General features: G+C 39.2%; 1 protein-coding gene across 1 annotated transcript in view; it reads left to right on the forward strand.

The window, feature by feature from the left end:
• Positions 1-27,113, forward strand: part of Vav3 (vav guanine nucleotide exchange factor 3) — a 327,028-nt gene that overhangs the window by 196,875 nt on the left and 103,040 nt on the right. The window contains exons 16-19 of the mRNA XM_051165697.1: positions 10,481-10,582; positions 10,955-11,055; positions 21,223-21,248; positions 26,097-26,142. Of these exons, the coding sequence (XP_051021654.1) occupies positions 10,481-10,582; positions 10,955-11,055; positions 21,223-21,248; positions 26,097-26,142 (275 nt within the window). The remainder of the gene's footprint in view (positions 1-10,480; positions 10,583-10,954; positions 11,056-21,222; positions 21,249-26,096; positions 26,143-27,113) is intronic.

Here is a 27,113-nt window from a genome sequence, read left to right on the forward strand (position 1 = left end):
CACACACACACATGCACACACACACACACACACACACACACACATACACCAAAATTAAAATGAACAAATTGTAAGTCTTTAAAAAATATAATTACTGGCCATTTTATCCAGCAAGCTTTATAAGTTACTGTACTTAATTATTACTATCCTTTAATAATGGATTTAATCCTTTAAAATGGATTTAGTGTGTTAAAGATCCCTTTTAAAGGACGATTTTTGATTTTTGTAGGTTATCGTAGACCTTCAGTGATGACAAATTTATAGTAATCCTTTTCAATTGATAGTTAACTTCTGTACATAGGCTTAGTATCCCCACTTACATATATAAACAATAATAAAGAAGTGTTCATGAATTTGAGATATGAGTACAGGAGGAGCAGAGGGGAGGGAAGGTGGGTATAATATAAGTTTAGTGCTCTATGAAATAATTTAAAAAATAAGTTAAAATAATAAAGCAAAACATAACAGGCGTTGTATGCAAAGGATGGAGTGTTGATTAAAATATTTTTTCATGCATAATTATTTTAGATGTTTAAAGGGAAGCAAGCCACAGAAAGGCTGCCACTGCTTCTTTTGTTCTGTGAGGTTTCCTGGTAACAAAATTAACATTGTTCCCAGACACATCATTTTAATAGCCAACTTCATGTTAGTCATAAGTTGAATTTTTCTAGAGCTTAAAATTACTGCCCTAGCTCAGCATTTCTCATGTTATCTTTGGTGTTTGAATTATGTAACTGGTCTGTTTGGTCAGGGAATATTGGAATCTTTAAAACCCCTAGAAACCAGTCTTTACCTATATGGAAAGATATCTTGTTTAAACATGAGCACTGAGATACACCTCCGTGCTCCTCATGTTCGCCTCACTCTTGTGTCCACTGACATGCAAATGGACAATGTAGTTTATTGAGAAAATTAAAATAATGCAGTATAACCTAGTTTAATTGCTGGAAATCCATGATTATACGTGCCATATAAATAAATTCACTGTCATATTTCCAGAGTTCTAAAATGGCTGGCCCACAATAAATACTCAATTAATTTGTGACTATATGAGCAAATAAATGGTATTGCTAGCAAAGAGTGTTATTACAAGGCACACTTAATCCTTGTGGCTTCATTTTTTTAAGGTTGTAGATATGTCCTAATGTATAACTTAGAGACCTTATTGAGTTCTTTAATTTTTCCACTAAATATTTACCATATGTGATGACAAAAATAATAACAGAATCAGCATTAAAAATATAGATAGTGTTTTCCATCATTTTATTAATGGGATATATTTATCAAAATGTACATGTATAGCTGGGTATGGCGGCCCACACCTTTAATCCCAGCACTCGAGAAGGCAGAGGCCAGTGGATCTTTGTGAGTTTGAGGTCAGATTGGTCTACAAAGTGAGAGTCAAGGACAGCCAAGGCTACACAGAGAAACCCTGTCTGGAAACCCTGCCCCCAATATTGTTTTTCAAAAAATGTACATATGTATATTTTTTACATGTCCTCAACAAATTTGAGTTACATGATGGATACCAACAAATTGGGTCTATGTTCCTTCTCCCACTCCTGCATGTTGGCTTTTTACCTCAGCAATAACTGATCTGATTGTTTAATTAAGACAGTAAAAATAGAAAGAATATGTTAGATGCCAAAAAACTCATATCAAGTCTATAAGAAATATAACCCACAAAAAACTCATATCAAGTCTATAAGAAATATAACCCAAATTACCCATAACCTGACATTTTTCTACTATAAATGTATTATAGATTTAACTGAGCTTACATTTCATTCAATAATTTTCTTGAAATGTCATGGAAACATGGTGATGGATGTATATTTGAAATTACTACAAAATCAGCTTTGAATTAAAGGAAGGAAAGTAATATATAATAGATAGGAAAATACTATTTTTCAGAGCCAAGCATTATCTTCTCTTTATTGGTATTTTTTTTTTAACATCTCTATTCATTTCCTTCGAGAAGAGATTGGAATATAAGCAATTAAACTTGTTTTTGATTCATGCATCTTTTTGCTTCCCTTCCTTTTATTGATCCTGAGGAATAAGTTCCTCCTTAACTCTGTTATTTTTTAATTGTTTTTTGAAGGACCTGATTGTTTTTTTTTTTTTTTCATTTTCTTTGTCCTTGCAAATAACAAGCACATAATTAGTCTTCCACATTGTTAAGGGAATACATTGTGAAGAAAGCAAGCGAGAACTCAGTGTTATTTACTGAGAGATCATGTGGATGTATCTTAGTAATTATCTATTACTGACTTGAGGGTTTCAATTTCAGTTTCACAGAGTAGGTCATTTTTAAATATTTAGATTTTATTTTGTAACCTTTCGGTTAATGAAAGGAATACCAGCATTTAATGATACTCTGCATGTTTTATGTGTATGTATATATGTGTGTATATATATATTATCAAAAAACATACATTTGGGATGTAAAATGATTAGTGTCATTTTGAGCCTTAGGTTAAGAATGTTGCATCATAACTGGAGATTTTAGAAGTGTTTCTGACTTGACAACAGGGGTCAACTCTTGTGATATTTAAAAGCTAAAAGCATTGTTGTGCATGCAAATATGCGCGTGCAGACTCTTGCGCACACCCCATGGAGGACAACTTCCAATCAGTGCGCTCCTTCTACCATGGGTTCGAGAGGCTGAACTCAGGCTGTCAGGCTTGGGCCACAAGCATTTTACCCACTGAGACATCTTACCAGCCCGCTTATGATGTGCTTTCCTGTTTAGATTGTGGTTCTAAAAGTATATTTTAATAAGCTGTAATCAACGATCCAGCTGGCTCAATGATGTATTGTGAGGCTGGGACTGTGTGGGGAGTGAGAGAACTTGCATGTCAGACTCTATCTCAGACTCTAGGCCTTCTTTGGCCTTTAGGAATTCTCTTTATCTGATCTGCTTTTAGTCTTGGAGCTGCCGTTGCTCATATACGATCACATCCTTATGCTCATGCGCCCCCTTTTGTTTTAGAGATGTTTAGTAGAGTAGAGCATCGCGAGGTCTACTCCACCTGTAAATATGTGAATATACAGGAGTTTTGCTGGAGACATTGCACATACCTTACTCCATTTTCTACTGGTAAACACTGGGAAATTACATGTAGCTTTCTCCAGGTGCCATTTTGAGGTCTCTTTGTCTCTTCTTAGTTTCATTAGTTTTCAGTTGCTTTTCTTGGTTCCCTAGTCATCCCAATAATGTCATTTCCAAATAGAAATTTTAGCTGTTCTCTGTGTTTTTAAAGCATCTCTCCTTCATATCTGCCTTGCCCTGTTGCATCAATTAGCTCTTTTGGAACAAGAATGAGCAATATAATTGAATTCAATAATTTTGCTTATTTTATAATAATTACAATATGCATATTTTTATGTTGAGTATACTCTTTCCTTCCACCTTTTTTGGAAACAGGATCCGCCTCTGTAGCTCAGGCTATCCTGAAGCATATGGTAACCCTGCCTCAGCTTCATGAGTGTTAGGATTACAGGCGTGCACCACTACACCTGGCCTTTTTCTTTTTCTTTCTTTCTTTCTTTCTTTCTTTCTTTCTTTCTTTTTTTTTTTTTTTGATATCTGTTATCACATTGTGAAACTATTTATAACATCTAGTTTATTGTTATTTTTATCAGAAGCATGAAAGACCTTGCTGATGCCTCTTTTATGGAGCAGGATTTCTTTCTGTAGCCCAGGATGCACTTGATCTCACTGTCCTCATGCCCCAGCCTTCTGATTGTCCTTATCACATGTGTATACTTCCATACCCTATTATGGTAACATTTGGTTGAATTTATTCTTTGGCATTTGTTGGAATGAACAATACTGTTTAGTTCATAACTAATAAGATAAATTACTTTAAATATCCCTATTTTTTAATGTTTTGAGGAGTGACAGATATAAATAAATATCCTGAAGCTCATATGCAATTTGTAAAGCATCTTCTGGAAGACAGGTTAGTTTCAGTAGTATTTCTTAGAAAAGTTTATTGCTGTCTAAGTAACAGAGGTTACAGTAGAAGCATCTATTTTATTTGAGAAAAAAATATTTTAATAGAATGATATAACTGTTCGTCATTTTTAAAAAGAATCAGAATGTAAGTTTTCTGAATTTGAACAAAAAAATACCCATATCTACTAATACATTTTTACATATCTGTGTACTTTGGGTAGACAAGCCGACTATATTCAGGGATTTTGTTTTTGTTTTTTTGAATCGCAAAGATCTGCTTTTATCTCTCACTTTCAGTACAGTATGTTGGAGCCATTTTTGTATATTTTGGTTATTGTCAAGCTATCCACACTGGAGAGATTTAAATATTCATAGCATTGATAGTGTAGGAGATAAGATGTTATAATTGATTGTCATACTATCTCCTGTGTAACGGAACTGGTTATGACCACTGCGGGCACAGGTGCCGGAGGTACGAGAGTTGGGTCTTCCCCATATGGGAGGTGTGTGGTGGTCCTCATTGGGGGGGGTGCCCTTCCATCTCTCTTCCTGGGTGGGGAATGGAGGGGAAACACACCGGGGCTTGATGGCCACCTCCTTCATGGGCTCTGTTGTCACGTCTCTTGAGTGGAACTATGCAGGGTCTAGGCAGCCTCTCTCTTCCCCCACCTTACCCTCACCCTTCGCTGGCCAGGTAAGGTGGGTAAGGGAAAGTCGGGACCCAGTCTGTCTAGCTCCATCCCTCCCAGTGCTTTTCTTCCCCCACCTCCTCCCAAGAGGCTGGGTAGACCTGTACTCCCCCAGGGAGTCACACTCTTTACCTGGATCCAGGTCAACTAGATGTCCCATTCAGTCTTACCTTTTTATCCCCTCCCCCTTTTGTTGGGGAACAGAGGTCAACCAGATGTTCCACTTGGATTTCCCCCCCCCAACCCCACCCCAACCCCACCCTTGATGGAGGTTGACCAGATGTACGGTTTGGACTCTTTTTATTTTTATTTTTTAATATTTTATATGACTTCCTTTTTGAGTTTTTGCTGTGTTATAAACTATTTTAATATTACAGTGGTTTATAAATTAAAGTCTATGGTTAAAATAGAAATACCACAAGAAGACCTACAGAGTAAACTAGCCTGGACCCATGGCGGCCCACTGAATGAACCACTAGACAAAAAGCACACATGGGTTGGACCTAGGCCCCCTACACATATGTAGCAGATGTGCAGCTTTGTCGTGTGGATCCCCTAGCAATGGGAATAGGGCTGTTTCTGACTATGTTCCCTGAGTTTGGATTCCTTTCCCCTAATTGTGCCTCAGGGGGTGGAGATGCACATACTCCTGTTGTGACTGAGGTGCCAGAGTGTGTTGCTACCGTTGGAGGGCCTCCCTTTTTCTAAGAAGGAGAGGGGAGAAAGGGGGGAATGGGTGGGGCTTGGAGGAGAAGAGGGATCAGGCTATAAAGTGATTAAATAAATAAATAAATGGAAAAAAAGAGAGAAAATGTTCATTTTAAACATAAGGTTGTGTGTCTGTGCATGAGTCAGTGGCCATGTGTGTGTGTATTTATAACGGTTCTGCTCTATCACTTTCTATTTTATTTTCTTGAGTCAATGTCTCTCAGTAAACTTGGAGTTCTCAATGTTTGGTGAGTCTGACTGGCCAGCAAGCACAGCAACAATCCTGTCTCCTCCCTTCCATCCGTGGTGGGGTTATAGATGCTCCTTCTTGGTTGCACAGAGGTCTGCGATATTCAGGTCCTTATGCTTATACAGCAAATGCTGTTATAACCCACCGATCCATCTCCTTAGCCCCTAAAATTGTTTTTAATGACTATATTCATAAACATACCATTTAAAATACATTTGTGAGTGAAACTACACACTTTGTACGTGAGGATATTTGTCACAAAAGGGTCTAGATAAATAAATATAAACATTGAACTGAAATTTAGTTAATTGTTTTGTTTTTACTTTGTATCTTGCCTTATGACAAAAGGCAGACTTTTGAAAACAAATGCAGAAAATGTTACGGTATAAGCACATTTTCCCAACTTACAACATTGTAAATACCTAGCAATGGATTTTTTTGTTGAATGTTTGCTGACTCTAAAGAAGAGAGAAGTTAAAATGAAGACATCAGCTGTTGTCAGCCACATAGCAGGCAGGCAGTAATATAAACCTTCAGTGTTGTATTTTAGATAACACTAGTGATGTCTTTTAGAGGTATGCAGTTGGTGAACCCCTCACGAGTTTTTAAAGTTACCATTGAGTATCAATACATTGTAGAAGCCAAATGCCTATAATTAATCTTGTGGTCAGTCTCTGTTTCCATTGGTAACTAGCCTCTATAACCTATTTAACTATCACCACCATCATCACCATCATCATCACCACCAACATCATCAGAAACCAATATTTTTTCCTCTGTCTCTGTCTCTCTGCCTCTCTCTCTCTCTCTCTCTCTCTCTCTCTCTCTCTGTCTCTGTCTCTCTTTCTCTTTCTCTCTGTCTCTGTCTCTCTCTGTCTCTCTCTCTCTGTCTCTCTTTCTCTCTCTCTCTCTCTCTCTCTCTCTCAAGTCTGAGGGGCTAATTTTAAGGATGGATCTTTCGGCTTTGGGTACTGTTGCAGTGAAGGAAACTGGAATGAGGGACATTAAGAGAACATGAACACAAAGTAGGAAGGAGAGAGAAACTTATACTGTGATTCTGAAATGTCTAGGTTGAAAGATGAAGTAGATGGATCAGACTTGTCAGATAGGTGTGTTAGTGGGTTTTGTTTATGCTACATTGATGATGCCCAGGGAGCAGTTGGGAGAATGATGATCTGGACTGGTGGGAGGAAGCTGGTCCCATCTTGGGTCTGTGCTGGGGCAAGGTTAGAAGAGACCACCACAGAAGAGCATGTCAAGTATCAAGAGCCTTAGAAGTATGAACATACCACACTGACCACAGTGCCTTTGCTTGTATTAAAAAGAGGACCAGTGCAAAGTGAGAGACATAGGAACAAGTATCTGGGAAATCTGTGAGATGATGTCAAAGTTACCCAAATTTATTTTTCGTATTGTTGAAATCTTCATGTATAGCTACATGACTGAGCTAACTTCATTATTAATACTCTTGAGCAGAAAACCCATACCATCTTTGGTTTCTCTGTGTCTTCTCTTGTCTCACTACAAGGAATTTTGTATAGAATGGCCACTAAGACTCCTTTTTGGTCAACTGAATGTGATGTAATTTCTTATACAAAATCTTGCTTTCTGCTGGCCTCTTAACTCCTCTACATCTCCCTCTTCACGTACTCAGCCGTGGCTGGGGGAATCTTTCTTCTCTTACAGTTTTAGAAAAGGCCTTTATGACGGTTACTCAGTTAATACATGTGAGATGAGTAAGTGATTCTGATTATATTTTCTGTAAGAAGTCAAAGTGGGAAGACATGGGATGTGCTTGGAAAGATGTTGTGTGCACTAGAGGTATAGATTAAATGCCATTCTTGACCATCCTTACCCCTCTGTCTTCCCAAGCCAACAATACCAATTTTCTGCTGGCTTCTGGATCCATTTCACTCTCCCAAGTCTTCTCACTGAGTGATCCACTCTCTTCAGATTCTATAAGATCATGGGCTACAGGCCATGTGGTTGACTTCATCAAATTCCGGGCTTTTTCATATACATCTTCTATTGATGAATTCTGTTCTAGAGTGATCCCTAGTACCACAGGTAATAGGCATAGTAACACCTGTCTGTTAGCCACTTGAGAGGTACAGGCAGGAAGCTCAGAAACTGAAGATCATCTTCATCTTCAAAGCAAATTCAAGGACAACTTGAGCTACATGAAACCTCATCTCAAATAATATTAATTAATAATAATAATAATAATAATAATAATAATAATAATAATAATAATAATAGTAGTAGTAGTAGTATTTGCCTTAGTGCTCCAAAGGCCGCTATTTAATAATAGCCTCCTGAGTAGGGAGTTCTAGGCAAAGGAAGCACTATCCCGATCCCACTACTGTCCTGTGAACTTGACATTACCATTTCATTAGGGATGACCCACACTGCACACTCACTCTGACTCAGGCAATGTCCTGAGTACTTTATATACGTCTCTTTGTTTTTGAGGGGATTCTATTAGTATTCCTGTTTTATACTTACCAGCGTACCTGAGGTCACTCTGTTCTGGTTTGCAAGTGAGGATTTAAGCCCAGGTGGTCTAATTTCAGATTCCTACCCTCAACTGTGCTTTTATATTCAATAGTGGCTCCATAGCAGTTCCAGGGTCATGGAGTTAACGTTTATTCTTTAATGTTTGATTTGAAACTTTGAAAAAATAATATTCAGCTTTAGTTTAAAAAAAAAATGTCACAGTTTCTCCCTACCATTCTATTCTACCACTTCAAATTTCTTTTCCCTTAAGGCGACTACTGTTAACAATATTTTCAGAGTTTTTCTTTTTTTAAATCATAAGATTAAAAAAAAAAAAAAAAAAAAAAGAGCCACCCATGGTGTAGCTGCAATTTTCCCTTCAGCCTTTTGTCTTCTGAAAAAGTAGCCGATTCCCAGCTAGTTGGTAAAAGTTTTAAGTACAAGTGATTCACACCGAACTCTGGTGCATATAAATGTTCTAATATGTGCATATATGTACAGGCACATACATGTATGCTGTGTTGAACTTGGACTGAGTCCAAGGGAAAGGTGTGCCACCCATGTCCAAGAGAGTCTGATGAGAACTCGTACCTGCTTGAGATCTATTTACACACTTTTCTACCTGATAGGAGTCTACTTTGATTTGAAAGCTCCAGGTGGATGAAATTTTCAAGTTCCCAGGGATGGAAATTTTATTTCCTTTACTTTAGGACAAGCATTGCTTCAGAATAAATTTGACAATGTATATATGACTGAGTCATTTTGATGCTTAGAGAAAAATGAACAGTAACCATTTTCAGCTATGGAAATAGGTAGTGTTTGATGCCCAGCTTTCTGGAGTCAGTGTGAGTTTTGTTTCTAGATCCTTCTATGAAAAAGGACACCATTATTCTAATTAGCAACACACACACACACACACACACACACACACCCCTTTTAGTTGAAATAGCCATACTTTTTGTCATGCACTGGGACATTTTCCTAAAACGAGAGGTCACTAGAAGCACTGAGCAGAGAACCCCCAGATAGCACCCAGATTTGATTTCCTTTTCAGCAGCTCTTATTCATCAGACGGATGGGAAGGCTGACCTCTCTGACACTTCTGCATCACTGCTTGCTACTCCAATTGCCTTGGTGAATGTTTTTTCATAAGGCTTCTCCTAGTACCTCGGAGATTGATGCCTGGCTGCCTGCTTGTGTTATGCTTCATTACACCGCAACTCTGTGAGCTTGAGAGATGCTGTATTCTATAAAAGGGGAAATCCTAGCTCATCAGAATCTCAAACATCTCTTACCGCCTCTCAAGTTGTGTGTGTAATGTCTCAGAAGATATTATCTTTCTAGGTGTACCTTTAATTCACATCCATTTAAAACTTACCTTATTCTATTTTTTTCCTGTGCTATAGCTAGATTAAAAACAGTGCAAACAATATGCTAGGAATGTCTATATTTGACTGTTCCCAACATACCCGTTAAGCCTCAAAGCCCTAGTAATTTGAATGTGGATGTTGCCGAGTTTCTTCTTTCACTGTAGCTTTAGTGGCTGAGAACACACCCCTGGGTGGAATCTCTATGTTTGCCATTTCTATCACTTTAGAGACAGCCCTTGCTTTAGGATAAGCTTTCTTCCTTATCTGTGAGCTAGTGCTGTTATTCATGCCAGGTATTCAGGACTAAGGTGAAGGTTAAACAAGCAATGAACACCAGGTGTTTTCTCCATGTCAAGCATATGTTAAAAGTGTTCTTTGAGGTACACGCGATCCTTTTGGCTACCTGTGTGTACGCCACAAGCACAATTCCAAACATGAAGTGATTTTGCTCAGTTTTATTTGGACTGCAAAGCAAGTAAATTGTTAAGGAAGAAGTACCTTCCTCATCAGGTTGATGCATTGCTAGCAAGCCTTCTATGTGATGACTTCTATCCTTTCTGGAGCTCCCCCCCCCCCCCCCGCCACAATCCATGCATTTCCTTAGAGATGAGCCCTGGAAACACACTGCCTTCCCTCCCATCTCACCAGCTAGTTCACATTTCCATGATTTCGTAAAGCAAAGGAACAGCATGAATATCCAGCTGCTTCTGGTTTCCAGCAGGCTGACGAAGGTGGTATGCCACAGAGGCCTCTGTGATGCACAGTTCTGAGAAATACCAGGTTGCTTCCGTCTCCTGTGTCTCAGGTCTCTACACAGCTGGGCTTTAGGGAAGGTTTTTAAAGCTAGCCGACTTTTGGCTTGAAAGCCAGTACACACTGGCTCACCTCTTAACCTGAGTTGGGTCTCTTCTTGATGCAGTTCGGATGCACTTTGCTTTTAGGTGCCTACAATCCCACTTTGTTGTGAAACTTTGTTTAGGAAGTGACTTTTCCCTTTTCGCAGATCTAACATAAGGCCAGACTACGCTGATTCCAATTTCCATGACTTCAAGATGCACACTTTCACTCGGGTGACGTCCTGCAGAGTCTGCCAGATGCTCCTGAGGTGAGCTTTCTCAGGCCCATCTCCCAGTTTAAATGGACTGGCATAGTTGCTAGGGATTTCCAACTTCTCTAGTAACATACTCAACAGTGTTCTTAAGTAGAGGTGTTACTTTTCCACTTGCTGGCCTTCGGCCTGTTCTATTTCTTTAAGGCTGCCATAGTGGTCCTCCTCCACCAATGCTGATGAAACCTTGGACAGCATCGTGATTTCCTTTTCCTTTTTCTTGCATTAGTTATTTTACGTAACTAATACATGCATAACTAAATACATACAGAAAATAGCACTTTTGCTTGCTTGTTTGAGACAGGGTTTGTCTGTGTAGCTTTGAACTTGGCAGTTTTTAATACACCAATCTCTAATTTTACCTTTCAGGGGAACATTTTATCAAGGCTACTTATGTGTTAAGTGTGGAGCAAAAGCACACAAAGAGTGTTTGGGAAGAGTAGACTGTTGTGGCAGACTTAATTCTGTTGGTAAGTCAAGTTTATTGTGGGGATTTTGTTTCTAATGAAGACATAAAACTTGCTAGATATAATTAAGGCCCAATTTACTCTTAATATGTGTTTATTGGAACATATCTTTTTTGGAATACATCATTAATAAGCACAATTAGGAAATTGTTTAAGATCTGTGTGACTTTTCTACATGACTTGGTTTTAAACTATTTAATATTTATTTGACTTTTATTTGTACTTGGAAGCAGAGGTCTTCAGGATGCTCTTGGATGATTTCAATGGCACTGCTATCATTTATATTCGCTCCAAAATATATCACCAAATTATTTGAATACTGCCAATACAGTTATTGAAAACAAGAGGAAAAAGAAAATATTCTTCTATCTTGAGCTCTTAAACTTTTTCTTTCTTCTTTTAAATATTTAGATCAGAGTCATTATTGGTTCCAGAAGCAAACATTACACAGACTAATTCAAGAATTCATGAATTGAATGCATTATCATTTTCCACATTGAACAAAGCATATATCCTTTGGATTTATGTAAACATTTTCTGCTTGGTTTTTAAAAATAGCACTCTATGCTTGTTGTAGGAGCGCTTGGAAATTATGCATTCAATAGCCTTTGCCTCTCTCTGCTCCTCTTGGGCTGTCTCCTTTCTCTTTCTTTTCTGGCTTCTTTATTCTTTCTCTTTCTTCTTCTTTCTCTTTGTCCTTTTTCCCCTGAGTTTCTCTGTGTTTTATCAATAAGACCTTTCAAAATCGGGAAGAGTTTTTGAACACAAGAAAGGATCTTTAACAGCTTGAGTTCAAAAGGTAGCCATGTCAACCTTTGATTCCCCAGAGGAGAAGGTGGACATTGAATTATTTCGGATAATGTGAAGAAGAGCAGGACAGAGAATATCTTATTTCAGGGCTGAGTTCAGTAAATGGACACTTGTAGAAAGGGGACACCTATTAGAGGGCCGAGATCACAGCACAGCCCTGTCCCTCTGCTCCATCAACAGACTTCTTCAGAGGGCACCATGTGCCGTTCTTTGTGCCAGGCAAGGACAACCATGCCGGCAAAGAATTTGACATCGGCTGAGTTCCTCCACTGTGTTAGGTACTGTCATATCCTTCAGAAACTCTGTAGTTTTTAGAACAGCCCTCTCCACAGCCGGTAAGTTTAAAGGGCCCCTGCTGCTTGCTGAAGATGGTACAGTGAAACAGACAAGGTTACCGTTTCTTTAGTCTGAAGGTCAGAACACTTTACAAAGTTGTGAAACAAACAGTAACATTATGCATTATAACCGTTACTCTTCAACCATCAACCCGGTGACCACTTAAAGCTTTATTGTCTCATCCTTCGGCGTCTCACTCTTCAATGAACATGCTATTTGCTTATGATAGGTTAGACTGCTTTCAAAAGTCCCATTGTTTTAGATTTGAGTGTCCTGGATTACTTGGTGAGAGCCAGGTGTTCTTCGGGGCCACACCTGTCCTCCCTATATAAGCCCTTAGGACTAGGACCTAGATGCCTTCTGATCCAGGGATTCTTATTTTAAAGACAGTAAACAGGCTCATAAACAGTTGAAAATAAGGCAACTGAAGATAAGAATGAAAGCGCCTTGCAGGTTACAGTTAGTGAGGTATACAGATATTATCCATTGTAAGGTAGCCGCATCTCTAAACTGTTTTGTAATTTACCATAAAGCAGGGGAAAGATTTTTTGTTTTTGTTTTTTGTTTTTGTTTTTTAAACTCTGACTATATTACATGAACGCATGCCCTTGGGCTTTAGAGTTTCTCATGTTGACTGCCCCTGCCCACTAACCAAGTCTTTTCCATTTTCCACATCTATGACTTTCTCCGCTTTTCTTTATGGCCATTCCTGCTTCAGACTTTGAAAAGAAAAGTGAGTGACACTGAATTCTCAGAGTTAATTAGGAGTAAGAAATGTCAAGACCCTGCCTAGCCGACTTCTCCTTTTCTTCAGACCCGGCTTTGTAAATTGGGAGGGCTCATCTTGGGGGTGAAGGCGGCTCTGTGTGATCACTGCATCAGCACCTTTCTCCCCTATCCCTTAGAAGTTGCCCTCTGAAAATAAGAAGACATCACATGCACCCATCCTTGGACTAGTGCAGGCCGCCGAGGCCGGTAGATCTGCTTGTGAGTGTGGTAGAGCAGATAATCTGTTGGGGTTGTGGGCAAGCTACTCGTGTGTTCTCTGGCCTGCTGAGAATTCCCGAATGCAATGTTTGGCATTGAGGATTTGTTTCTTGGAGAAGTTCAGCAATTCATTTACCCTAACGTCTGCAGTATCTGGACCAACCAGGCACAAGGAAGGGAGGAGGAAACACAAGATACATTTGCAGGTAGAGACATGTTTTACTTGAGTGGGGATTTTTGTATGGAGCGGAGTGTACCACTTGCTGAACTTGACTTTGAGGAAAATTACCCTAACAGGAAAATCTAAAACAAGTCAGTAGGGTTGATTTAAGGCAAAGTTAAATGAATATGCAATCATTTCCCATGTAACATAAATCTTAACTCCAGACTCACTCTTACTTCTTAGAGTTTCTAGTTCTAAAGTGTTTCCCAGTCTACCTGCGTTCTCAAGGCAGAGAGGGAAACTCTGGCTGGCTGGTGTGTGTGAGGAGTACATTTATGATTTAAGGTGCCTAGACGAATGTGGATGCTGACCTTGTAATAAACAAGGGACAGCTGTGGAGGGGACCATGATAGTTCTCATTTGAATGGGCAGTATTGACAGAACCACATGCTCTTTGCACCTTCTGCCTGTCTCACCACAGGCCTTGCCTCTCTCACTTTTTCTTATTGGAAACTGTTAGCCAATATCCTTGATACTCTCCTTCATACCCTATAATCCCACAGGCCACCTTTGAAGATTGGACTTATTCTCTCAAATAAGTTGCAACCCACTATTCATGAAGATCAATCAGTCTTGGCTCCATCTACATAAAACATCTTTCTGAAACTCGGAATTTAAAACCTTTATCTTCAACTCATGCATCATCTACCAGTTGCCTTCATCCTCTAGCACCTAGTACAAAGCCATTTTCCTCCTCTTTCTTTCTTTCTCTCTCTCTTTCTTTCTTTCTTTCTTTCTCTCTCTCTTTCTTTCTTTCTTTCTTCCTTTCTTTCTACTTTTTGTAAGCCTGATGTCCCACCTTTCTCTTTACTCACCTATTCTTTGTTTTTCTTCTCTCTTGCTTAGAGCCTACCACTACAGTGTTGATTTAGATGGAAATCTCACTGTCTCTATTTTTATGTCTTCTTTTCATCTTATTCCTTATATAGACTTTCTTAACTGATATTTCAAAATCTTTTAAAATGCATTGTTTTGGAATCCATAAAAATTACTTCCCTTCTTTCCATTTCCCACAGAATAATGTAGAAGATTTCCCCCAACAGCACACACAATTCTGGTCATTTTCCTATTCTTCTTTTGATAATCCCTTAACTTTCCCAACTGACATTGAATTTTTGTCTATTCCTAGTTCTCTAACTACTTTTCTCATACAACTTCGTTGTTTCTTTTTTAGTCCTCCCTTCCTTATTCTGTTCAGTTTTGAAAACTCAATGCTAATATTACCTCACCTGGAAAACTTCCTGGTACTCTGCATGCCTGGCCTTTCTTGGTTTATCAGTTATCTGTGTTTTCCTGGAATCTTGTAATTAACTTTATCATAGCATTTATCACATTTATTATAATTGCCATCTGGCTGATCTCTCTAATTAGGCCCAACCATATGCAGTTGAAGTTTTGACCTCAGGGAAGGCACGGTGTTCAGATGTGTGGATAGATAACCCAGTAGAGAGATAGACAGATGACTGAGTCAGGGTCCTGAGCTCTGAAGATCACTATCATCTTAATTCTAGAAACAGTAGGTGTGGGAGTTTTTGCAGGTTTGGGTTCCATGCTTGTGGAGGTGAGAGCTTGATAAGATGGTTGGCGAATGAAATTAAAAACCAAACAACCAACCAAACAACAACAACAACAACAGCAAAAAAAAAAAAAAAAAAAAAAAAAAAAAAACCCTTCATTCTGTGAATCACTGGGTTGTACTTCAAGAATGAAATAAACTAAGTAGGTCTTTTGCATTCCTTTCTGGGTAGTTATGCAAGGAAAGACTTATGCCCTAAGCATTGATTATCAGGCAGTACACCTGGGGTAGGTTAATGAGAGGCAAGAAAATGAATCAGATCACAGAACACCTGGTGCAAAAAAAAAAAAAAAAAAAAAAATCTTCTTTCAAGTAAATCTACTTCCTGATCCAGTGGGTTCCATTGTTAGGCTCCTTCTGCTCTGACAGCTACCTCTTGATAGAATAACGCCCCCCCATTCCACTTATAGGTACAAAACCAGCCCTTTCTTTTCTTAGTTCCTGTTCCACTTCCTTACCAATCATTAATATCACCTTGGTCATATGAATTTAATTCTTTAGTTAGCTTAGAGGATACAGCTCATTTGCTTTTCAAGGTTAGGCTGTACTGTGATAGCTGATACCACGCCCCCCCCTCTCCACCCACTCTCCCCGCCCAAGTTTCTAATAGTTTTAAAGTATAATTCTGTAAATACACAGTGTTTACTGGGAATTCACTGGTCCTCTGGAGCAGGTCCCCCACCAAACGTGGATCTCTCCAGGTCCATCTGTGCCTACCAGCATGACAGGGTTGCAACTTTTTACATGCATGTCCTGAAAACAAACATTTTCATCACTGCTGTGGGTGAAAAACACACACAAGGTCTGCGCTTAATTACATTACATGAGAAGCTGGATTGTAGTGGAAGATTGAGGCTAACTGCACGGGGAGCATTGCCTGTCTGCCATTCCTACTTTTTCTGGTAAGCTGTATGCGCCTTTGGTGTACAAGTGAAGAAAAATGTGGGGAATATGTTTCTTATCTTTTGAATGTATCCCCTCATAACAAATCCAAGGGTAGGGCCCTTAAAACCAAAGTATCACTTTCTCCATGATAGAACTATTTCAATATAAACACATTTCCAACAATACAATATGTGGCTAAACATTAACCATTGGGCTTTAAAAGAGCTCACATGCCATTGATTGTGGAAGTTAAGTTATCTTTATTGTTTAGATGTTATCATCTCTTGGTTGAGAAACCTTTTATATTTCATGCTCTATTATCCTTTAAATCTATTGAGTCTTCATTCACCCTAGAAATAATAATTACAAGCCAAAAAATGCAGTGCATTTTTGAATGAAGCAATCTATTCATATTAATATGGGACCATGATGGATTATCACTTTAAGTATATCCGAAGTATTAGAAAACCCTGCATTTGTATTTTTTTTCCATAGGACAGACTATGCAACTTGGAAAAACATTTGAAGATTGGGCATTAGTTTGCATCTTACTGCTTGGGGATTTGCACAGGAATAAATAAAGGCTAGGCAGGAAGTTCTGCTTTGCCTCTTTTCTTGAACTTGACTCCTGCATGTTCACCATGGAAGCCTTGATGATCACCAGTCACACAGGCTCTGAAGTGTGTGCCAAAACTTTCCAGTGATAGCAATGAATAGGTATGAGCGCCATTACACGAGACTCTCAGCAAGTTCCTGCAAAGCTGATGCAATTGCAGGGTGGTGTTTCCTTCTCACAGTATTCCACGGGGGAAGGGCTAATCCGAGGCTGCAGACTTCAGGGTCATTTATGATCTTGCTTGGTAGTAGCATACGATTATATGACTAAGCCCCTTTTGTCCTCTTACTACACTGACAGTGATCAATATAGCTCTCTCCCTCCACCCCCACCCCTCATCTGCCAGATTAAACAAAGAGAGTAGCATTGGATGCAGATAGTGCTGGGGAAGACAACTTTGGTTTAATGTAGCCAGCTTTGGTTTAATGCATCTTTTCCCTTAGTAAGAATGCAAGCCTCAGCTGCTCTAATATTTAACCAAAGCAGATCCCCATTTGCTTATCTGTTTAATTGCTCCTTTATCTAGGTCATCTTCTGCTCCTGCTGCTGCTGTAGCCAGCTCTAATAGGGATGAAGTTGCCTTAGTATCCTGCTGGCTTAAACCTGTGAGATTCTTACCCGGAACCTGCACCACAAATTGGCATCTGAAATGGGCTCTTTTATAAATAGCATTGCATATTTTAAGATGAGGTGAAACTTGTAGAGTAAAATGTTATTTCAGTCTTCTGCCACCAGACCTTTTTTTTTTTTTATCATGTTAATTTAACATAAACTGAGCCTTGATCTCCGATTTCATTACCATGAGGTGACTTTGCTTCTGTGTGAGGGCGCTTAAACCTTTTGTATAAATGAATCATCTTTTTTGATTCATCAAGACAATTTTATATGCAAGATTGTATTTTACCTTTCATTTGATCGTTAGGGTCAGCTACGTGATACATTGTGGACTGTTTTCTTCTTTTTTAAAAAGTAATTGGAAACTGTCTTATGATTATGATTAGATTCAAGTTGAAATCAACACCCTTCTGTCCCAATACCAAGCATTATTTATGGTGTGTGGCTTTCCATTCTTTCCCAAACACCTTGTAGATCAGAGCAGTGAGCATAACACTCATGTACCATATTTCAAATTGTGTTCAATGTTGTTGCATGTTTCATGCCAATAGCATGTTAGTTATGATGGCTAGGTACTGTCCATAATAACATCAGTGATTCCTTTTATGTGGCCTCTCTTGGGATAACCAATCTTACTGTAATGTAATGTAATGTAATGAGGTATGAATTGAGAGCCACTTCTGTTGGGGAAAAAACCCAATATAATGGCTGAATTTGGCATTTAAATGAGCACATTACAGAATGTGAATCTAAACCTTCAGTGAAGATCATTTATCATAACCAAATATGCCCGTTGAACTCTGCTGGCTTCAGTGGTGGAGTTTGGCAAAGGCTCCAAGCACATTAGTTACATATACCACTTCTCAGAATTACATTAAGGCAGTTGGGACACAATGAAAGGATGCAAGGCTTAAACCTCTTGAGGGCCTGTAAGTCACCATCTATGAAGGTCCCTGAAAGGGTAAGAACGTTTTATAGTTTAATCAATAGAAGCCTGAGAAGAAGGCTGCGGGGTAAGGACAAGTTGAGGATTAAAAACTTTTAGACACTTGAAGAATTGAATTACTATCCTAAGAAAGTTCCCATGAGAGGAGAGAGAGAGAGAGAGAGAGAGAGAGAGAGAGAGAGAGAGAGAGAGAGAGAGAGAGAGAGAGAGAGAGAGAGAGAGAGAGAGGAAGAAAACGATTTTCAAGAAAAAGTCTTTCAGCCAGCAATATTTTTCTAGGTCAGAATTCAGCCAAATACTTGATGATAACCAGCCTTTATTATCCAAGATGTGGTTGCTGTCCCAAGCACATACAGAATATTCTAGCACTACAGCCCCTTGCTACAGTAGATCTGGATTCATAGCAAGAGAAAGTAAAGGATGGGACTGAAGGCTTCAAAATGAGATCAATTTTCCCATAGAACACTACTTAGGAAAGACGGTTGTTCCATTTTTCCAGCCAGAATAACTTTTTATTCTAAAATATATCTGAACTAGTGCAGTAGCTGTGTTTTTCTCCCATGTTACCATTGCATTACTGTAAGTTAATGAGCTGTCGAATTAATTTTCTGTGAATTAAGATTAAGTCTATAAAGGAGTCAGTCCAGCTTAATGTTATTGCCACTGTCAAAAAATTCAATAGTATAGGCAAAGGATCCTGGCTAAGAATTCTGAAGAGAATAGGTGCTAGAACAGAAACTTACTATATGATATGATGCAACCAACTCACATTTTAAGAACAAACATTTGTGTGCTTTACCTAACAGAGACAGTACTGGCTACTCTTTGCTGAGTCTATGGAAGTAAAGAGCCTGTGTCCCTGGTAGCCATGAGGATGGGCATAGACAGTGAAGGGGAAGAGCCAGCACCATGTAAGGACTCCTGTGACATTGTTGCTGGAGATGGAGCCAGCTCAGTTTTTATTACCTGCTTTACACTGAGGGGTTGGTGTAAAGTGATTTTTAGTGCCTAAACTCAAAGTGTTGAGGAAAACAGATTTCCTTGATATTATCCTAAAGCAAGCATGCAAACAAGAAGGAGATGGAGAGGAGGAGAGAGAATGAAGGAGGGGGCGGGACATATTGAGAAATGGAATCAGCTTAGTCTTATTTGTCCTTCGGTACAGGCCTGATCCCAGCCTTGCCTTCCTGGACTCTGTGGTTGGTAACACTCAATGCCAGGAGATAACTATCTTGTAGCCAGTCCTCCATGGTGAGATGGGAAGAGTTTGTGAAGGAGGGCCTTTTCTTCCTCATAGGTGGAAGAGGTGCTGTTGTCTGCATAGTGAGGTAGAAACCTTAACCCCTCTGTTTGCTTTTTTTTTCAAACAGTACCTACTCCCATAAAGCTGAGTGTCATGAACACTAGCACACAAGGCAGTTGTCAGTGCTTTTTGCAATCTTTGTGCAACAAGTAAGACATATGAAAAATGTTGTGAAAGACCTCCTGCACAAGAGCATCAAAACATTCCTATGCAAAGAATAAGGAAAAAAAAGGATATTTCACAGTTAAAATTAAGGTGCATATTTAGTAATAAACTCCAAATCTGAAAGATGTGAGAAGCCCCCATGTCAGGGTTCTCTTAGCAGTGCCTGAGCATTCCTTAACCTTCTTACATAGAAGGCTTAAGCTCTACTCCTGCTCCGCGCTCCTTTAGTTCGTGATGGGTACTTTTGGCTGATCATCTTCGGTATTCTATATCCTGAAGCATGTTTCTGTAAGAAGGAACAGACATGAGCTAGCCTTCCTGTCCCAGAATATTCCTTTGTTAAAGCTGCTTTCAGGCCTAGCAAAGATGCCTTCATAGGAGGCAGTTAGTCATCTGTGACGCTAGGGTGCTAGGGATTGAAACTGACAAAGGAGACCGATTTAGCACTTCTCCAGAAGGCGACTTTCTGCTCATGGAGCTTCCATTTCCATTAATCTGGAGTGTCCTTTAAAATCAGGGAAAAAGAGAGAGAGAGAGAGAGAGAGAGAGAGAGAGAGAGAGAGAGAGAGGAAGGAAAAAAAAAAGTGAAAGCCCACAAAGTGACCTCCCCATTCCTTGCCCTAGGCAATCTTCTTGTGTAAGCAGCCTGCTCTAGCCAGGCAGGTGTCCTGCTAGGAGCTTTCCCTGTGAACTCTGGCCTTGTGGATTCTCAGAACCTTTTAAGGGAGCGTCCTACAGAGCTCTCTATCCAGGCCTGCCCTTGCTCTCAGGATGTTTTCTTTGGTTGCATCATTTTTTTCTTTTCTTTTTTTTCTTTTTTTCTTTTTTCTCAGATCCTTTCTTAGAAGTTATTTTGGATGGGAAAGTGCAGGCATGCGCTCACAGTGGGGAGGGGTTTTCACTCTGTCTAGAGAGGTTGTAACATGTTTCAATGCTGCTAGATGTCGGGGAAGGAAGAGAAAAGGCTGCCCTGCTGGTCAGTTTTCTTTCTGCAGCAGTTTGTGCTCTTACTCTGATGTCCTTTACTTCCCCAACCAGGTTGCTCACCTGAAGTCTCAAGACTATAAGTGGGAGAATCAGTTTTAGAAACCAAACTATAGTAAAAAGATTCTGTGAAGTAAAGATGAAACAATGTTGGAACCGAATCCTGACTGGGGTACTTAAAAAAAAAATTTCTTTCTGTAAACCAAATTATAGTTTATCTGAAATAGAAAGTAAGTATCATTGCCAGTTAATGGAAACTTTCTCTTGCGGAATTCGGAATGCGTGCGGAGTTCCTTTTGCAGTTGCAGGATCTAGTTTATGCAATATCATTTAATAGCGTGTTTAGATCTTAAAATAAGATGTGTTGAAAGAAAGTCTTGCATCCATCTCAGGATCGGGTCATGCGTAGAAATCTAGTGCAAGTCCTTGTTTCAAGGAGTTTTATGAGGCTGACTTGCCATTGCTTAACAAACAGTTGAAAAAGTTAAGTATAACCCACAAGGCATTTAGACATATGAGTCACTTCTCTGACAGGCCAATAAGGTAAGAGAACCCGGGCTGCAAAACAATTACTAGCCCAGCCCGAGGGACCCTGGAAATATATTACAGGTATCAGTTAAGAAAACAAAGCGGCAGTGTTTTGCCACTCTGCAGAGGACAAGCTAAGGCTGCTAACCAAACCCAACGACCGCACTGACAATGCCAATTTTTACCTTTGTTTCAGAGCAAGGGCCATTCAAACCACCAGAGGTAAGATTGACATTTAAACTTTTTAATGTAAGCTTTGAATTTCAAGGTGTTTGCTAACTTAAACAGGCTTGAGCTCTTACAGTGTTAAATGTGCCTTTTCTGATGAATTGAGTGAGACTGAAATGGAGGGAGCCGCCAGGTGCTTGTCAAAACATGAACAGAGTCAGGAATTTTCACAGTTGTTTAGAAAGAAGCCTTAGGTTGAGGAGAAATGTGGATTTTATTTTACCGTAATACTGCATGAAGGAGGGGCTCCGTGTGGTGGGGAGGGTGGCCTCTCTCAGGAAGTTGGTAGACTATTGCCTCCCATGAAGCGTAGTAACTTGGGAGAGCTCTGCCATCATTTTTTTTTTTTTTTTTTTTTTTTTTTTTTTTTTTTTAACCAAGAATTTGGGTTCGGATTTCTAGTAGCTTCCTCTTCTAGCACCAACTTGGTCAGTATGGAGCCGCATTGATGTTATCGCGCACTGAGAACATTACCTTTGGGTTTAGCACAGCCTAACTCCCAATGGCTCAGAAACATGTGCTTCATGAGTATATCTCAGAATAAAATCACTTGAAAACCTGGCAAAGAATGTAAAATATGACAGATCCTGGACTACCATTATTTTGGCTATCAATCAAAAGTTACAAAAATTTTACCTGACTCTGCAAAAATACCACAGCAAAAAAATAAAATAAAATAAAAATAAAAAAAAAAAAATAAAAAGCAGATGAAATTAGTCTAAAATGTGTCTGAAATGAGTAAAAAATAAGGCCACCTGAGAATTTCAGAATAAAAGAATGAAAGATTCTGTTTACTGACGTGACTAACACATGCCCATTATCTGTCTTTAAAAATGCCTCCACTTTCAGCACCAAAGAACAAAAACAAAACAAAATAATAGAAAAATAAAACAACCCCAGACCAGAATGTGGCTACATTATTAGTATACTTATTTTTAATCAGGGAGTATTTTTAGAGTTAACAAAAATATGGAAAACGAGGGAAATGGCGTCAGAGGTCCTTGTCTCTGCTTGAGCTAAGTGGGTAACTTCTGCATGCAGGGTATCAAGGATGTGGCACCTTGAGGTAGATGCAGTGGTCAGACTGCCTCTCTGGGTGACTGTCAGGAGCTGGAGTTAAGACCAGCAACATATAATAAGGCAGCAATATTTTCTGAAAGAAAATTAGGACATAGTGACGTATTTCAGGCTAACTCCAGTTACCGTAAAGTTTGTGTTATACTTCTTAGAAAGGGAGGGAAGTTTTTGTTTCCGAGCTGTGAGGAGTCTTCTCCCCGAGCGTGATTTAGTTGCACACGCTGGCTCAGGTTATTGAGACAGATACCATGTGGAGTCCTGAGCTTCAACTCCAGGTTACTTCCTATTTTATCCTATTAGACCTTTTTTTTTTCCCCCCAAAGAAAGCGATTTCATTTTATTTCAAGGAAGGTATGTAAAGTGGGTGTATTTGCAGAAGGAAAATGTGCTAATAAGAAGTAGTTAATCATTTTCACATGATATTAAATAATTCTCTCAGACACATATATACCCTTAAAATTACATGTGAGCCTATTAATACAAAGGAATTAATTTTCATGTTGAAAAATTTACAATGTAGCATCAGTGTTGTAGTGATTTTCTTAACTTTTGAATGTGATAAGTGCAATTGTCATTTAATGTTTAATTTCACTAATAACCTCCACTTTGCCTGGGTAGAAGAAGATTGTAGTGTGTTCTCAGGCTGGCCAATCCACTTGGAAGCTGCTTTGTTTTAGGCAAAAGTATAGCAAAGAATCCTGGGACTGTGTTTTTCATTTTGTTTTCTTTCTTGTAAACTTTCTGTCTCTCCCATACTGGCTTAGATTTCTCCTCTTTTTCTTTTTTTTTTTTTTTTTTTTTTTTTTAGTGCCTATGATTGTATGATTTTTGAGTTTTTCTTTTAAATTTTTCACTTTGTTCTCAAGGCAGGTCAGTTTTTCCCTCAGCCACAGGGTCCATAGGTGTATATAGCTTGCCTGGGGTGTTCACCTCTCGTGCAGTCTCGGCTTTCAGGGATCCTTCTGACTACTGAAAGCCAGTTCATTAGTACATATCTCCTCAGCCCCTTTGCATCAATTTCCCGCTGTGGAAGAACCAAGGCTAACTTTCATACAACAAAGGATGCTTTTCCTTGTGCTTTTCGTAAAAACGAACAGACAGAATTAGTTATGTTTTTCCCACATAGAGGCAAGAAGACCAGGAGATTTTTAGACAATACATGTAGTTAAAAAAAATAATAATAAGACAAGACAGTGAAGCAAGAAAGAATTACCAAGTGCTTATAAAACTAGGCTATGGGCACATAAAAAAAAAAAAAAAAAGTGTCAGATTCCAGAGGCCAACTCGCATGCCTCCTGGGCCTGTGACTTGGGAGCTCCCAGGCATGGCAATTATGTGTGTCCTGTCCTCTCATCTCCTACCTGAAGATCAGGTCTGTCCAGCCCTGACCAGGCTTTTGAGAAAGTAGGTGAGAGAGTGATTTATTAGTGTCAGCAATATTGGTTTTGCATTTCAGAAAGATTTTAAAATTATTTTATGATTTTTGCCGTAAATTTTTTTTCAGGTGCTTTAAAAGTATTTTTGATCACAGTTTCTCCAAATGCACCTTGATTAGTTAGGCTACTCTTTTGTGTGACGAATTTCTTTAATATACAGTTTATTTTTCCGACTGCCTCTCCTACGGTAGAGTTTCTGTTTTTAGGGTGACTGACTTAAATGACTTCTCGGGAGGAAAAACATAAAGCGATAAGTAATGCAAGTGGGGTGCGGTGATAGATGCCTGTAGTCTCAGCTGCTGAGGAGGCTGAGACAAGAGGCTCTCTTGTGTGTATGGATTTGAGATCAGCTTCAGCAGCACAGTGAGACCATGATTCAAAACCACAACAGAATAGAGAAGCTGTAGTTTCTCAGAAGGCATCCTTTGTGTGAACTTAAACTATCACAACTCCACAAAGTTAATAATGACAGTGACAGTAAAGAACCACTTAATGATCCAAACGCTTAAAGCAAATGAACTCTCACCACCGTTCTGGCGAAGTATTTTGCGATTATAATTTTCCCCGAAACACAAGCAGAGATATTTTGACTTTTAATTAATCTCTTTTTCTATGTGACCATTAACTGCATTGTGTCACCTACTTTAATCTTTTTTAAAAATTTTATTTATTATGTATATAGTATGCATCAGATCACATTATAGATGGTTGTGAGCCACCATCTGGTTGCTGGGAATTGAACTCAGGACCTCTGGAAGCGCAGTCAGTGCTCTTAACCACTGAGCCATCTCTCCAGCCCACTTACTTTAATCTTAAACTCAAGACAAAACAGGGCACGACAGTGTCTGTAGTCAGGTGATGATGTTGGTGAGACGCAAACACCTGCACAATAGACCTCTTCATGCATTCTTCTGTTGAAAATATCATGAGCTGTCTTGTTTGGTGCCCTTTCTGTAGAATGCTCAAAATTTTTAAATAAAAATTTTGGTAAAAAATAGTTTGCATGTGACAGCAATTTTCTTTCATATTTTTAGAAATAGATTTGTAACTTCATGCCTTCCCTTTTTATGTCGTGGCCACCAAGTAGCCCCGGGCAACCATTTCTCTTAGAGTGATCCTTCATAATGCTGTTCCTAAGGTAGATACCCTGCTTGCTTGGCAGAAATTAATAATCTTATTAGTCTTTTACAAATGCATCTTGAAAGTAGTTGAGGTGAAAACAAAAATTACATGTTTAAAGTTTGTCTAATTTGATTTACTTAAGAATCCTAGAATCTTAAGAATATGTCCTTGAGCCCCTTAAGAAGGTTAAAAGATCCCATTTCAATTCAACTTATGAATGAAACCAACCTGAGAAACCACCCTGAGAAAAAACCCACAGGTTGTGTGTGTTTCTCAAATCGAGGAATCCTCTGAGGAAACCATGACCCTAGACACACAATGACAAATTCCAACACATTGGAAAAGAAAATTCCTCTCTTTAAAATCTCAATGATTCACTGGTCCTCCACATAACTTCAAATTTATTTCTAAAACAAAACAAAACAAAAAAATCAATCCTTTGTTAGTTCTGAGATTACTGTAGTAACTAAGTAACAAAGACTTCAATGCTTGTGAAGTCAAATGGTAACCTTGCATTTTCAGATTTAGAAATCTCTGGTCTCCCTTTCATGGTGTGCAGGGTTTTTGTTTGTTTGTTTGTTTGTTTTGGTTTTTAGAAATTCCCCTCCTATAATAATTGTGCTTCATGAGCTGCATGTGTACACACACACACACACACACACACACACACACACACACACACACACATTTTAAGTACCAAGATACAATTCATCTGTAATTAAAACTCACTATCAGTTAAGTGTTTTCTGGAGCCAGAGCTCTGGGTCTCTGCTTTGAGACTGTGTGCCTTTTTCAGTTACTGGTCTGTCATGAGCCAGAAGTACTCACATTAGAATTTTTACAGACCTGCTTCAGGTCGTTATTCACATCTCTTTGCTGGGAATATTTTCTAACCAAGAATACACCTCTGCAGGTTGTCTTCCTATAACCTCTAATCCCATGACTTTAAGAAATACTGGGTCATAATACATAAATTAGGCAAACGAAAATATTTCTGTTTGTGTCAGTGACTTATAAAACGCAATGACATTCTAATAGAAAACGTATTAGATGAGTTATATTAATTATGAGAGGAAACATAAAAGCCACATTTTGTTCACACTTAGCCATGTTTTTCATTGGAAGTGGGGCAACATCAATGCTACAATGATTCCATGTCATGTCACCAACGTATCTTTTTGTTGCTTTGTTTTTCTTTTCCTCACAGAAACGGACCAATGGACTCCGCCGAGCTCCCAGACAGGTAGACCCAGGTGTGTTTCTCATTATACAGCCTGTGATAACCCCAGTTAAGCGATTATGAAAGTATATGGGCATTGCGGTGGAAAGCCGGCTGCACTCTTGCCCTTTGTTCCCACAGTTTGGTCCACACCTTGTGACCAGGAGGTGAACGTTTAAAGTGCAAATTATTCCCGGGTGACTAATCCCCAGCTCTGTGTGCTTTTTACTGTCAGCAGCTGAACTGGTTATTTGCTTACTGAACAGCCTCCGGGGTGCCTGCTAACATACCCAGCACCCTCCCCACTTCCCTCCTAAATCAGGTAAGAAACCAACCAGCTCCCTACCACTCTTCCAAGATGGCAGGGGAGAGCATGCAGCTGCTGCCCTCTCTCCCATTTGGGGAATTTTTCTCATTCTCTAGCTATAAGACTTAAGATTGCAAACATGGATGTCAGGACTTAGAACAAGGCTCCTCTGGAGACCAGTGATTCAGCTGCAAAAGACACTGGGTTTTTTTCCCCTAACATTGTGAAGTTTGCCCTATTGTTATCTTAGTATAATTATTTTTTTTTCATCCATTAAGAAATGCCTTCCACAATTTAGTCATTGGACATTTCGTCCTGTGCACGATCCCATCCTTGGAGGTGTAAAGGGGATTTCCAGCTAAAGCATTCAACTCCGTGAACTTGATAGTCCATGGAGTTGGACTGTGAAATGCAGAACACCCCCCCTCCCCGGAAAATAATCTGGACTGCTGCTTGGTTTGTGTTCTCCTCAGCAGCACTGTCCTCCTAGCTGTAGAGTTTCTTTTTCAAAGCACGACATCATTGAACTGGAACCACACCCAGCCCAGGCTGGCCCCACCGGTTTATGAGAGGACAGAGATTATGGAAGCCCTGTTGCCTCTGGCTAGAAATTGACTCACTTGTGTCCTGAGATCGGTTTAACTCTTTCAACTACAGAACAAAATTGATGCCATTAAAAAAAAAAAAAAAAAAGAAAA

The sequence above is a fragment of the Acomys russatus genome, chromosome 23 (genome assembly GCF_903995435.1).
Source record: "Acomys russatus chromosome 23, mAcoRus1.1, whole genome shotgun sequence".
Taxonomy (NCBI): Eukaryota; Metazoa; Chordata; class Mammalia; order Rodentia; family Muridae; genus Acomys; species Acomys russatus.